Source organism: Taudactylus pleione, unplaced genomic scaffold (genome assembly GCF_031769625.1).
Source record: "Taudactylus pleione unplaced genomic scaffold, aTauple2 ptg000006l, whole genome shotgun sequence".
In the NCBI taxonomy this organism is placed as follows: domain Eukaryota; kingdom Metazoa; phylum Chordata; class Amphibia; order Anura; family Myobatrachidae; genus Taudactylus; species Taudactylus pleione.
The window spans coordinates 4,969,188-4,984,140 of record NW_028284409.1 but is presented as its reverse complement, the minus strand read 5'-3'; the positions used below and the strand labels follow the sequence as shown (position 1 = coordinate 4,984,140).

The 14,953-nt window shown below is 44.1% G+C and overlaps 1 protein-coding gene across 1 annotated transcript in view; it reads left to right on the top strand.

The window, feature by feature from the left end:
- SLC18B1 (solute carrier family 18 member B1) overlaps nucleotides 1-14,953 on the top strand; it is a 69,080-nt gene that overhangs the window by 11,334 nt on the left and 42,793 nt on the right. Inside the window, exons 5-6 of the mRNA XM_088451556.1 lie at nucleotides 579-726; nucleotides 989-1,145. Of these exons, the coding sequence (XP_088307682.1) occupies nucleotides 579-726; nucleotides 989-1,145 (305 nt within the window). The remainder of the gene's footprint in view (nucleotides 1-578; nucleotides 727-988; nucleotides 1,146-14,953) is intronic.

Below are 14,953 nucleotides of genomic sequence, written 5' to 3'. Positions count from 1 at the left end.
ATTATATAGCGGGGTGAGGTGATGATGGTGGGGGTGGAGCCACAATGACACGATTGTGACATCACTGCCTATATAGCTGTGCCACACCCCCACACTGCGGACCTGGCTGCCAACAAAAAGTCAGCAAGTATGATACTATCAAAGGAAGTTCCATCATGCTTGAGAAAAAAACTAGGTAAACTTTTTCTTCTGGCTTGGCTTGATCATGCGAATGGGGAGAGGGGATTCTCATCTGTGTGCTTACTTGAGGAAAGGGTTATAAAACTCTAGCAACTGTGAGAGATAAGAAGGCTGCCATCTGTATTATCACTTTAGTCAGCAGAATAATTATATCTACCCAGGTGTATGCAAATATTGCATAATTCTGTTTCTTTGCTTTTTATGTCCACTGCAATTCAGCCTCAGATGTTCAAACTTTAAGGATTAGCAATCAATCTTTTACAAACATGAACATAATAACTTATTAAATAGGAATTTCTGTGCATTTGTTGTATTCCTCGGCTTTGAATTATATAATATTGCCTTGCAATATTTTTAGTACCATTTTATATTCTTATTTTATGATCTCTGTTTTCCAGATTGCTAGACAAAGCTCCTGATGGAATAATATTCATAGTTATGTGTTTTCTGGTGAGAGCGGTGGATGCAATTGGGTTTGGTGCTTCAATTACAGCATCATTTTCTATATTGGCAAAGGCTTTCCCCAACAATATAGCCACTGCAATGGTGAGTCAGTTATATCGTGTTTCAAAGGTGAATGTCTTGAATGACACTTATTACAAAATAGAATGGCAATAATGGGAGACAAATACAGTTTGTAACAAATTTTCTGAATTGTTTATTCAACATGTTTTTGTGTAAATTATTACTACTGTATATCTCTGACTCATTAACACATTAAATGTTTACTACGTTTTTTAATTTGCTATTAATTTACCTATTGTCCTAGTTAATTTATGATGATGATTTTCTTGCGTTTAATATACAGGGATGTCTTGAAATTTTCACTGGACTAGGAATTGTCTTGGGTCCTCCAATAGGGGGAGTTCTGTATCAAACATTTGGCTATGAAGTGCCTTTTATTTCACTTGGCTGTTTCGTCCTATTAATGGTGCCACTTAATATTGTTATCTTGCCACAATATGGTATGTATATTTTTTTTGTAACTAATTGTATTTGTATGTCCTAGTTTTCAATATCAAATATCAATATTGCTGGTTTGGACATCGATTAATATAATCATTGTTATCGCAGCATATAGTGATCCTACAGTATTTGAAGGATAATTAAAGAATAAAATATTGGTTAGATATAGTTACTATTAGTATATCTAACAACTCTATTCCCATCTTCATTTATAAATAGTTTAAATATAAACTTGCATACAGTAACTGTCACCGCAGCTTAAAACACACAATAGGAGCAGAAGTTTAAATATCATACTGCAACTCCATTACAATTATTATAAGACACACATAGCCCGTGTCTCACTGTCACAAATATTGTGTGCCTTCGGAAAAGCCATGGAAACTATGGCCCTCATTCAGAGCCGTACGCTCTGAGCAGAGCGCACGCTCTGAATGAGGGCCGCCCTCCATGAAAATGGAGCGTCCTCCTGGACGCTCGTATAGCTGTGGGTCACCACCCACAGCCTATACGAGCGTGCATTGTGATGGCCGCGATGGTCGTGACCATCGCGACCATCGAAACTGCGAGCCGGAGCCTGCGGTTGAGGTTTTCAACCGCAAGCTCCGGAGTGATTTTGGCTCTATCAGAGCCAAAATCACTCCCACTGACATCACTAGTGATGTCAGTGGGCCGGCTTCTGACGGGAGGCGTTCCCGTGGGAACGCCCCCGACAGGGAGGCACGCCCCCGGCACGCCCACCAAAGGGGGCGTGCTGTCAATCAACATCGACAGCATGCCCCCTTTGATCAGACACAACGAGCGAAGGACTTTCCTTCGCTCGTCGCGTCTGGCGCATGCGCACGACGGAGCTCCCTCCGTCGTGCGCATGTTCAGTGCATAACATCGACCCACTTGCGAGCGGACAGCCGCTCGCGAGTGGGTCTGAATCAGGCCCTATATGTCTATCTTCCCCTCTCTAGTGCACACATAGGGCAGTGTGAATGCCAGGTTCCTGTTACACTAACAGGCTCTTGTCAGTGCATGTGGGGGGGTTCTCCCACTGATCAATGATTATAAATATTTATGTCTGTCTAGAAGATTGATCATTTCATGCATTTAAGTACATAGGTGATTATCATCATTATTTATTTGTAAGGTGTTACAAAACTCTGTAGCATCAGTCCAAGTTGCAAATCATAAACAATCGCACATTAAAACATAACTAGTGCATGACAGTATTATGTTTGTAATTTGAAAGAGGAAGTCTGATGGTCTGGTGCTCTTTTGCTGTTTCCCAAGTTGGTGACTTGAGTGATTGGCACCCTGAACCCCCTGGTGTTGTTGGTCAAGGGTACATCTTACATCAAGATGACTAAAAACATATCTCCAGGCTATGTGCCTTATTCAGATCTGTATGCAAATTGCGATGTTTACGCAGATTGAGCGATTATTAGCCATTGTGCATGCGCGAAAGATGCACGTGCAGCGATTTATTTGCTATTACGCTCTCACAGAGGATTCACTCACAAAGTGAGTGACCGGTAGTCAGCGCTTGGGGGAGTTAACGGGATGGCTGTTACTTACTCCGCACACTATGTCGTGGATAGGTAGCATGCTGCCACAACCAAACGCCTACATCGGCACTTGCAACCGCTCCTCTACTGCTGGGTATGCGTGGACATGCTGCTACCACATCTCCTGATGGGTGTCAGCTGATTTCCACTGGTCTCTCAACGGGAAGCAGTCGGGAAGCCGACGGAAATATTCCCGACTGCCGGCTTCCCAACTGCTTAATCTCAGCAAGGCACTAATGACAATCGTCGAAATCTCGATGCCTGTCATTAGACCTACGCCGGGAGCCCGACACCCGGCGAACCGATCGAAGGTAAGGGGGGGGGGGGTGAGGGTTATTTTTAGAGCTCCTGGGGGGGACTTAGGGTTAGGCACCCCCCCGGGAGGATAGGGTTAGGCAAGGGGGAGGGAGGGTTAGAAGTTGGGCACCCCCCAGGGGACTTAGGTTTAGGCAGCGGGGAAGTGGGGGTTAGGTTTAGGCACTTAGAGGGGGGATTAGGGTTAGGCACTGGGGGGGAGGTTAGGGTTAGGCACCCCTAAGAGAGGGTTAGGGGGGGGGGGATTAGGTTACCTTAGGGACAATCGGGATTTCCTCCTGTGTCGGGCAGCCCCTGTCGGGATTTGAACCGCCGGCCATGTGGGGTAAATCATACTGATTCCCTCTCACCAGGCTCTGCACTGTAGCTGGCAGAAGGCTTGAGTTTGGAGACACTGGGCTCAATTCCAGAACAGTCAGGGAACGGAATAGCATTTGGCACAATTCTGTTTTCACAGGATACCGTTGCAGTCATCTTTAAAGAAATCTTTAAAAATACTCTTCCCCTTTGCAAGTATTGCTTGGGGAGTACAGCAAACAGATGTTCACAGCAGTACAACTCTTCTTGATTTCACGGAAGGTATACATTTTTATAGCACACAGGCTTGACTTTTATCTTAATTCAAAACACAATACCACAAGGGGTATATCTGCCCTGTGGTTATTACACAATCAAGTTAAGTGCATGTGTCTGGCATGCACCAGGCATGCTTATCTTTGATATTGTTCTTAATGGACAGTGGGGAGTGGTCACTCCTATGTGCCTGAGCCCACCTGCCGTGATAGTTGATGCCGAGGTGCCAGCATGTCTGGTGTGGGGACAACGTTCCCTCCAAAACTTACTTCCAAGATTCTGCTAGGGAGACTTAGTTACCATGTCTACCTGAATCTGGGCTCCAGGACAAGGCAGACAAGATCCCCAGTCAGCAGTCTCCTGATCACTGAGGGGAAGCTCTTTAGAGCTCCCTGAAAATAATTAGCTGGCTGCATTGGTCAGCTCCCAATACACCTCCTCATACCACTTTCAGGCATGAGGCCACATGAGAGGACAGCCTGATTTCCTGGAAGGGGACAAGGGGATCCAACAGTCCACATAGCGCTCCGGATCCCCTTAGACCTCCAGGGAAACGTAAGGGAATTTTACTTTAAATATACATTTAAAATGCATACAGTTTAAATATATTTTACACAATGTAAAAATAGATACTCTGAGCCTGTGTCCTGCAATTGACTATCACAGCCTGCAGCTCAGGACTGCTCTCTTGACTCAGTACTGCTCACACTTCCTATAATACATTTATACATTTTATTTTTAAAACCATTTATTGAGTCACTGAGTGTGTCGTCATGGGATGTAGTTAGGATACTGGTGGGCTCTATCCCGCCCGCTGATATCCTGACACTGAACGGGGACTAAAGATAGGCATCGAAATCCTGAGGCATATCTTTAGCCCCACTACAGAATCCTGACACCCGGCTTACCGATCGTAGGTAAGCCGGACGTCGAGAGCAGACAGCCGCGGGGGTTAGGTTTAGGGCTCCTGGGGGGTATTTAGGATTAGGAACCCCCCGGGAGACTTAGGTTTAGGCTACGAGAAGGGGGGTTAGGGTTAGGCACCCCCGGGGGGGGTTAGGGTTATGCACCCCTAGCGAGGGTTAGGTTTAGGCAGCGGGGAGGGGGCTTAGGGTTAAGCACTTACGGGGGAGGTTAGGGTTAGGCACTCCGGGGGGAGGTTAGGGTTAAGCACCACTAAAGGAGGGTTAGGGGGGAGAGCGGGATAGGTATAGTTAAAAACTTACCTGTCGGGATCTTCACTCCTGCCGGTCTTCCGGCGTCGGGATTTGGGTCAATCAATCCCATTCCTGTTGGCATACCCGGTGAGTAGACATTCTAATTTACGTACTAATTGGTGTCTATTAGAGTGATGGCTATCAGAGTGTCTGGTAGTGATCACACACTGATTGGTGAATTGCTGGAACTATACATCAATCACAGCTGGTGAATTGCTGGAACTATACATTAAAGAGCCATTTACTGGGTATGACAGCACCCCAATATAGTCGGAATCTGTATAATTTTCCACCGGCCGACAGCGGAAGCCCGACGGGGATGAAAATCCTGAAGCTACAAAAGGTAAGTATCGCTAAGCTCTTTTTACACCCTTTTGAGAATGGCAAACATGGCACTCGCATAAAACAGAGACGACACGCCTCAGTATTGTGGCGCACCTTTCCCCCCATACAACCGAAGACTGTCAATCAGGCAGGGGTCACTGCAAGCGCGATCGCAGGACCTGTTGTGCACATGTGCAGACGCCCCACCATCGGATTTGTACGTAAACCATCTGTATTGCTTACAAATCTGAATCGGGCCAATTGTTTATTAAGGTGCACACTATATTATATCTGATTTGCATTAACATAGCTAGCATGCTCTTTATATTGTGTAGAGGTCACTATATTGCTTATTAGAGTGTTCCTTGTATTGTATAGTGGTCCATTGAATGCAATGGCGTAACTACATATTTGAAGGTTCTATAGCAAAAGCTTGAAAGGGTCCCTATGTACCACCCAATGAAAAATGTATATAATACATGTAACTTTGACAAGAAAGAAGGGTCCCCCTAAGCTCTGGGACCCATACCCGCTGCACCCCTTACAGCTATGGTAGTTATGCCCATGCTAGAATGCTATATATGTATATATTTGTATAGAAATTAGAATTCTGTTCGTGTAATATATGTCACAAAGAAAATTTATGTATATTGCACATTGGTCTCTAGGATGCTTGCTGTATAATATATTAATCGGGATGTAGTCAGCATGCCTCCAAATGGAATGCCGACGGACTATATTCCGGTGCCGGGATCCAGACAGCAAGAAATAGAGGACAGGCAGCCAGAGAGTCATGAGACAGATATGAGGAGAGAGGAGATGAGGAAAAAAAGCAATAAGGAAGGTTTAGGAGTATTGGGTATTGGTCCAAAAGGCTGGTGTAGAGGGCCACAATGTTGGTTGCTGTGTAGTATACTGGAAAATTTTAGAGACTTTTTTATATTTTGGAAAATTTTAAAGGCTGTGTAATATGTTGAAGCTGTTTTCTATTTGTGTACTTTTGTTTATTTACCATTAATTTGATTTTATATTATATTCCAACCAATTAAAGGATTGCAATATGTATTCTGGTTTTTTATGTTATTGCTCTTTTATGGTGGTCATTATCAAATGTCTCATAAGCCTGCAGTGGCATAGATACAACAAAGTACTTGACTATTGTACCCAATCATAGGTCAGTTTAGCTTCAGATTCAATATCCAGCTGATACTGGTTATTAATGTTTATCCACCTGCTCTAAAACAAGGATTGTGTGCCAAATGTATGCGGGATAGTTCTAAATTCCACTTGGTCCACCCTCCTCATGATAAGCCAATTATTGTATCGAATCTGATGGCTTATAAGAGGCATGATGGCAAATAAAGGACATATGGGGAAAGTCTGATGGCATATAAAGGACATATGGGGAATATCTGATGGAATATAGACAAATATGGGGAATATCTAATGGCATATAAAGGACTTATGGGGGATATCTGATGGCATATAAAGGAGATATGGGAAATATCTGATTGCATATAAAGGGTTGGGTACAGGATGCAGGTGCTCGGGATCCCGGCGGTCAGAATCCCGACGCCGTCATCCTGACATGGTTAAAATACCGACAACGGACGGTAAGTACTAACCTAACCTAACCACTACTCCTACCCCTAAACCTAACACTCCTCCCCTAGTGCCTAACCCTCCCCACTAGTGCCTAACCCTCGCCCTAGTGCCTAATCCTAACCCCTAACCCTTCCCCTAGCCCCACTAATTACCGTTGGGATGCCGGCTCTGGGATTCTGACTGGTATATACAGAAATTGCCCTTTAATTGATAAGCTGTTTTGTATAATGGCCTGGAGATTCTGAGTGCTTGGTGGCTTGATGAAGAAAATTTATGACAATATGGTTGCACTGGATACATGACAAGAAGATCAGACAATGGGCAGAATTTATGAAGCAGCAGCTTCTGTATGTCGCTGCTTCCCTGCGGGTTGCAAGTGAATATTTTAAACGGGACTCAATGTCAGTGTAAAGTACGCCGGGCTTCACACTGACTCTGGGTGCCATTTTAAATATGTACCTGCAACCGGCTTACAGAAACCGCTGCTTCCTAAATTCTGCTTAAGGAGAGGTTTTGTACGGAGTTATAGTGAGTGGTCGAAGTGGAAATTTTGAAGTGGGGGTATAAAAGAAAAAAAATATATAGACATCACATGAAAACTAAACACATACATTGGCCCCTAAAGGAAAAAAATAAAACACAAAGGGCGGGATGTACCAACATTGTGTGGTACATCCCGACCGACATCACATACCGACTGATCGCATATGTACTAATATATGCGATCATTACTGCAAAGAATATCTCTTCCGATAAGAGCTGTCCTTTGCGATCAGCGTTGCACCCTGGACTTCCGGGTTTATGACCCATAGTCCATTTGCACATGCACAGAGTGAGGCGGTGGCCATGTGGCATAATAGGAGGGATCCAATCGGATCCATCATACCAGCGCAATGTGGTAGAAGCCCATAGGCTTCTATAGGGCTTCTATAGGGTAATGCCAGCAAAAGTTGGTGTTACCCTCTGCATAGGAGCCCTGGCGGCCACCCAATAGTGCATATGGAAAATGCAGTAAAACCCAGAAAACTGTTTTTTTTCGCATGTTCTAGTTAGTACATCCTGGCCAAAGGCTTCACATGCATAAAAAAACAAACACATAATGGCCTCCAAAGTACTTAAAAAATAATAAAACCACATAGGCTTCATTTGAAAAAAAAATTAAAAACACCACACTAAGAAAATAGTAAACTCAATGGGATGTAGTCAAGATACAGGCGGCCGCTATCCCACTCGCCGATATCCTGACATGGATAGCCCGACATGGGACTAAAGATAGGCATCGAAATCCCAACGCCTATCATTAGCCCGATTATGAAATCCCGACACCCGGCATACCGAACAAAAGTAAGCTGGGTGTTTTAGGTTCTAGCCGCGGGGGGGAGGGTTAAGTTTAGGGACCCCCCGGGGAGACTTTCGGTTAGGCACCCCCCCAGGAGGGTTAGAGTATGGAAAGGGGGTAGGGATAGGCATCACTAGGGGGGTTGGGGGCTAGGCACCCCAGAGGGAATGTTAGGTTTAGAGTGCGGGGAGGGGGAGTTAGGGTTAGGTACTAACGGGGGGGAGATTAGGGTTAGGCACTAGGGGGGAGGTTAGGGTTATGCACAGGGGTGAGGAACTGTGTGGAGGAGGAGAGGCAGCTGCTGGGCAGTGCTGTAGACATGGGGGTGAGGGACTGTGCGGAGGAGGAGAGGCAGCTGCTGGGCAGTGCTGGGAGACAGACATGGGGGTGAGGAACTGTGTGGTGGAGGAGAGTCAGCTGCTAGGCAGAGCTGGGAGATACGAGGGTGAGGGACTGTGAGGAGGAGGAGAGGCAGCTGCTGGGCAGTGCTGGGAGACATGGGGGTGAGGAACTGTGTGGTGGAGGAGAGTCAGCTGCTGGGCAGAGTTGGGAGACACAGGGGTGAGGGACTGTGGGGTGGAGCAGAGGCAGCTGCCGGGCAGAGCTGGGAGACACGGTGGTGAGGGACTGTGAGGAGGAGGAGAGGCAGCTGCTGGGCAGAGCTGGGAGATACAGGGGTGGAGCACAAGAGGACATTGACTACTCGGAGGAGAGGCAGCTTATTGGCAGGGTAGGTGGACATAGGGGGTGAGGGACTAAAAGACAGGGACTACGCAGAGGGGAGACAGCTGCCGGGCAGTGCAAGGAGATGCGGGGTGAGGCACAAGAGAGTAGTTATTGTGAGGAGGGAAGGCACCAGTGGGCAGTGCAGGGAGACACTGGGCCACGGATGAGGCACTGTGGAACAGAGACTATGCAGAGATGTGTACAGGAAATAGACACAGTAGGCACTCTGGCAAAAAATGGCTCATCCATGCCCTCAAGCGAGAGCTTCTGCCTTCGGGAGGCAGAGCAGTGACAAGCCTCCTTTGCTCTGAACAGCGCGCTGTCAGAGTGAAGAATCAGTGTCCAAGGTTTCTCAGTGTTGTATGTCTGGCTGAGACTACACTGTAGATATTTGTTCCGGTATGTCATACCGCCACTTCGAGCACTGGTCATAGTTATATTTTGAGGAATACTTGTAGATAATAGAAGATACACAGGTCCCTGACTGCCGGGTTGAGTTTACAAGCCAGCCTTCCGTGGATGCGGCTATCCATACCACTACAGCTGGACTACTTCTAGCTCAAGACGGGCCGTTTTCTCTTTGACCTGCAGGTAATAACTACGCTGCTACATAGTGACCCTAACAACAGGTACATCTGCCAAAATAGCAGACAGTCTGCATTCTAGTATTCACTGACTTATTAAATAACAGATTGGAAATTTTCCTTACTGGAACATTCACTTGCTGCTATTATTCTAGTGCAGCAGTTTTCAACCACTTTGCAAGTGTGTCGCGAGGTCAGAGTTGACTTTACTTACTGCTGGCCTGGGCAGTGCTGTGCTCTTCTGGGTTCTCAGGAGCACTTGGGCCATGACCTATGGAGATGCGGCAGTGTGACTAAGCAACCCCATCTGATGAGGGACAGAACAGGGACAACAGTGAGGTTATTTTATTTTTTTCTGTGGGGTGCAATGTGTTTTTTTCCTGTGGGGAGCAATGTGATTTTTTTTTCTGTAGGGGCCAATGTGTGTGTTTATTTTCTTTCTGTTGGGACCATATCGTTTTATTTTTATTTTTTTCTGTGGGGCCATTGTGTTTTTATTTCTATGGGGCCTAATGTGTTTGTTTTTGTTCTGTGGGGGTCATTGTGTTTTTATTTCTGTGGGGGGCAATGTGTGTGTTTGTTTTTCTGTGGGGCTAATGTCTGTTCTTTGTCATGTGCGGTGCCAGTTTGTGAGTGTTTTTCCTATGGGGCCAATGTGTGTGTTTTTTCCCATGGGGGACTGATGGTGCCTTAGCAATTTTAAAATATTGTTCAGTGTGCCGTGAGTTGTAAAAGGTTGAAACTCACTGTTCTAGTGGTTCTATTTCGGGACATTGTAATATATATGCTATATTCAATATACGCACTCTGGTATATTTAACCTGGAGCTGCATAATTATACAGCTGATATTGGATATTTCCATACTTTTTACTTGTTTCTTGTTAAATATTTTTTATAATTGTAACTGATTTGAGTGAATTTATTTGATACTTTCAGACTCTGCAGTTGGTACTTCTATTTATTTATGTTTTAGTGAGAGTGACTTCCTCACACAATCTGCATTGAGCCTGAAAGTTTTTAACTCCTCAGCGCCTGGACTATTTATTTGTTCTGTACTTGAGAAGTATGAAGGAAAGTGGAGTCTTAGGGTAAATTTACTAAGATGGGAGTTCTATTAAGAAGTGATGTTGCCCATAGCAACCAACCAATCAGATTCTACTTCTCATTTATCTAGCACCTTCTAGAAGATAATACCTGGAATCTGATTGGTTGCTATGGGCAACATCACTTCTTAATAGAACTCCCATCTTAGTAAATTTACCCCTTACTGTAGAGTGTAGAGTATACAGTATATTGGAAGATAAACTGTTCACAGTGGAAGAAGTTTCAAAAGAACAAGTATTTTAGTTATATCATGTGTAAAAAACTCCCTATAGAATGTAAGCATGCAAGCAGGGTCTTCTTACCTCTTTGTCTGTTTTGCATTACCCAGTCTCAGTCTTAACTATTTTTTGTTCACAATTGTAAAGCATAAAGGAATATGTTGGCATTATATACATATTTCATAATAATAATAATAATAATAATAATAATAATAATAATAATAATAATAATAGTTTGCAAGAGACGGAAGAGCAGGACTGAATGTTGGGTGATCAGATATGCAAAATCCAGATAGTGATGTTGTTTTTAACCAGATAGCTAATATTGTTTTAAGAAATTGTTATTTTTTTATTTATTTTTTTAATTTATTTAACATCTGTTTAAAACCATATTTAAATATTTTAGGGGGAAATAAATATCCTCCCCAGTGCACTTTTGTAGCCATTCAAGCACTACCCCTCCTCCTACCAATAAACTCCCATGGTAATAGAACCACCCCTCCACCCTCCTATCTAGTGGTAATAAATCCCCATGAACATTAACTCCCACCCCACCAGTAGATATAGATACCACTCCTCAATGCAGAGCCGGATGAGTCACAAGTGAGACTGATTATCAGTTCCCCAGCTGATTTCTGCACTCAGAGAGAAGAGAATGGCAATAGTGCTCTTTGCACTTCATTTTAACTTTACTGCCACACAACATTCTGGGGCCCAAAATCATCTTTTTTTTGGAGAAATCAGTCTGTACACCATTAAAAGCTTCAGTGGGAATCAATATAGAATTGTAGTAGTAGCCCTAATAAAGGTATTTAGTGAACTTATTTTGAGGCAAAGGGCTGTTATAAGCATATCATATGTGTGTAAAAATTATAGAAAACAATGGGGGTTTTTTTCAGTAAGTACAGAGGTTAAATTTGGGGTACCTGAAAATGGGTACTAGTATATTTTGATGTCTCTAAATTAAGATTTAAAAAATCTCAAAGACCCACCGACTGCAGCCTCCTGCAATCTCAAAAACACCTAGGGGTAAATTTACCAAAGTGAGAGTTTTTAGAAGTGAGTTTTAGAAGTGATGTTGCCCATAGCAACCATTCGGATTATACTTAACATTTAACTAGCACCTTCTAGAAGATAATAGGTAGAATCTGATTGGTTGGTATGGGCAACTGAATCAGGCTCAGTGTATAATAACAATGAATTGGCTGAGTGCATTTTGATCCAAAGAATGGATGGATCAAGATGCACTCAGCCAATTGGCTGCCAATTATCCTGATCAGTGCAGGGGTCGAGCACCCGCAAACCTGTTGTCATGCCCATAAGCTTCTTTGTTGTGGTCTGTATGAGACTCATTTAAGTTAAAACAGGTCAACAATTGCACATCTCCATTGTTCATTATGCCCCTCTAAGCATAAGGCGGTGTAACCGCACAATGCCTCCTGATCTACAGATGTGTCCTCATACACCTAGCCTCAATATGATGCCTATGAGCCATGCGGCATGAGACACCTGGCACAAGTGAGCTGTGCCAAGCAGTGTAGTATCTTTTTCTCTTGAATGTGTCTCTTAGCTGCAACGCAATGCGCCAAAACCACACTGATTAATTTGACATGCAACACTTGTATATCTGTGTGCGACTGAGTCTGAATCTGTACAACGGAACTTGACAAGAATAAAAGAAGTGACTTTTGAATCATCGCACTTCGTATAGAAGGCTTGATGTACTAAATGGAAAATCTGGCCAAAAATCTGAAAACTGCCATTTTCCGAGTTTTGGACGCATTTTTAAAAATTTGCGTTTTATCAACAGACTCAGCGAAACATCACCCACTCTGTATCAGAGACGCCAGGCTGCAAGTTTAACTGCACAAGAAGTAGTTTTAAATATGTACAAAGTTGCATAAGAAGCACATGGAACTTATATGAAAAAAAGCATCATACTGCTTCGTATACAGATTCAGACTTATTTGCACACAGATGTATAATTGTAGCATATCAAATGAATCAGTTTTATCACATTGCGATGAAGAAGCACATTCAAGCTAAAAAGATGCAGAAAAGGTGGGAAAAATATTCTTCTGTAATCGGAGTCACAAGGGATCTGGTGCTCCGAGAAGGACTGTTTGGAGTGTCTGTGGCAATAGTTTATGAGTACACTGTACACATCTGTAGTAACTCCTCGCTGACATCACATATATCGCTTTACTATTAGTCCACACCCCCAATAGATTCTTTTGGGAGAGGATTATCTCACCTGAATGTGATTTATAGCACTGCCCAGGAGGATATGTAGGGTCACTGGACAGAAGAAAGTAAAATCGTGGATCTGTAACATGCTGCATCTGCACACTGTCTTATTAGCACCATTATAGCAGTTAAACCTATAACAAGGATATTTTTAAGGAAAAAAAATAGGGCACCTAAAATTTGTCATGCGTTTCAGGCATGGAATAGGTCATATGTGTCACAGGGCCGGAAGACAGCACTAGGAAGCACATGCTGACTTGTGATTATAAAGGGATGAATGAAGCTCTTCTCTGACCTCAACACTTTCAGGAAAGTGGAAATCAATTTCTGTAAATGTTTGTTTTAGAATATAAGAGCCAAATGTTTCATAAACAGACCATGTGAAATGTATTTTTTTTTTTGCATGAATTATTTTTAAACCATATTTTATTAGTCTAATTTCTTCCATTAACACATTCCAGGCAAGTTACAACTATATATTGTGGTATGATGCCTTAAGTTGCTATAATGTTCTGTTCCATATAGTCTGCTGCATTTTTATACAAGAAACATGAAAAAATATCTTAATAAAAGGTAATTTATTGCTGCTAACATTGTATGATAATAAGGGGCAAATTTACTAAGAATTTTGACAGAATTGGGACTGGTTCGAGTTTAAACATGCACATCTTCACAGGAACAGGGGTGACTTGTCAGCTCAAACACTCAAATTTACCAATAATCGTGTTTTGCTGAATCGTGTTTATTGATGGTGTATATGATTCCTACCCGTGTTCCCTGTGATCCCCGCAGTCAAACACTCCCGAACATGCAGCCTGCACATATCAGTGAGGTACGTTGAGGCTGCATGTTTGTATCTTGTTAAGCTAAGAAAGTATTAAAATAAAAAATAGCATCCCCCCCAGCATAACCAGCACTGGGCTATTTTAGCCAGCGCTGGTTCACAAAATACGGGGGGCAAAAAACTTAGGGGTCCCCTATTTCATGAACCAGCACAAGGCTCAGTGCTGGTTGTAAAAATACAGGAAAAAATGGCAAGGGATCCCCTGTATTTTTACAACCAGCAACGAGTTCCACTAGCTAGGGTGTAATGCCGCTTCATGGGTGGGTCCCCTGGCCAAAGCATTCTCACCCCACACTAGCAGTGGCATAACTAAGGGGGGCACTAGTGCGGCTCGTGCCCTGGGCACCGTCTGCACGGGGGAGGGGGTGGGGTGCCGCCGACCGTGGTCCAGCTCAGTGGTTTCAGTAAGTGTAGTGCAGACCACACATAATTGCGGTCCACACTGCACAGTAAAACAAACACACTGCAACTGCCACCGGGTAGTACACTCGTACTACCCAGTGGCGGAGTGTTTATTATAGTAGCCAATGAGAGTCAAACAGACTCTCATTGGCTGCTACACCCATGGCCAGAGCCGGGCTGGAGCTCACTCCGCCTTACAGATCCCACAGTGGGCGAAGGGAGAGACGTCATGACATCTCTCCCATAATGCAAGTGGGATGACAGAGGAGAAGGTGGTAGCAGGAGTGGGGATTCAGTTAAGTGTTGTTTGTGTGTGTGTATGTCTGTATGTTATATTATAAGGAGCACTACTGGCTAGGGGCACTGTACAGGGGGCAGTGTATAAGGGGCGCTACTAGCCGGGAGCACTATATAAGGGGCACTACTGGCCAGAGGCACTGTATAAGGGGGACCACTACTGGGGGCACTGTATAATGAGCATTACTGGGGGCACTGCATAGGGGGGACCACTACTGGGGGCACTACTGGTGGCAGTGTATAAGGGGGACCACTACTGGGGGCACTGTATAATGAGCATTACTGGGGGCACTGCATAGGGGGGACCACTACTGGTGGCACTACATAGCGGGGACCACTACTAGTGGCACTTTATAAGGGGCACTACTGGTAGCACTGTCTGGGGGCACTGCATAGGGGGACCACTACTGGGGGCACTGTATAAAGGGCACTACTGATGGCACTGCATAAGGGGC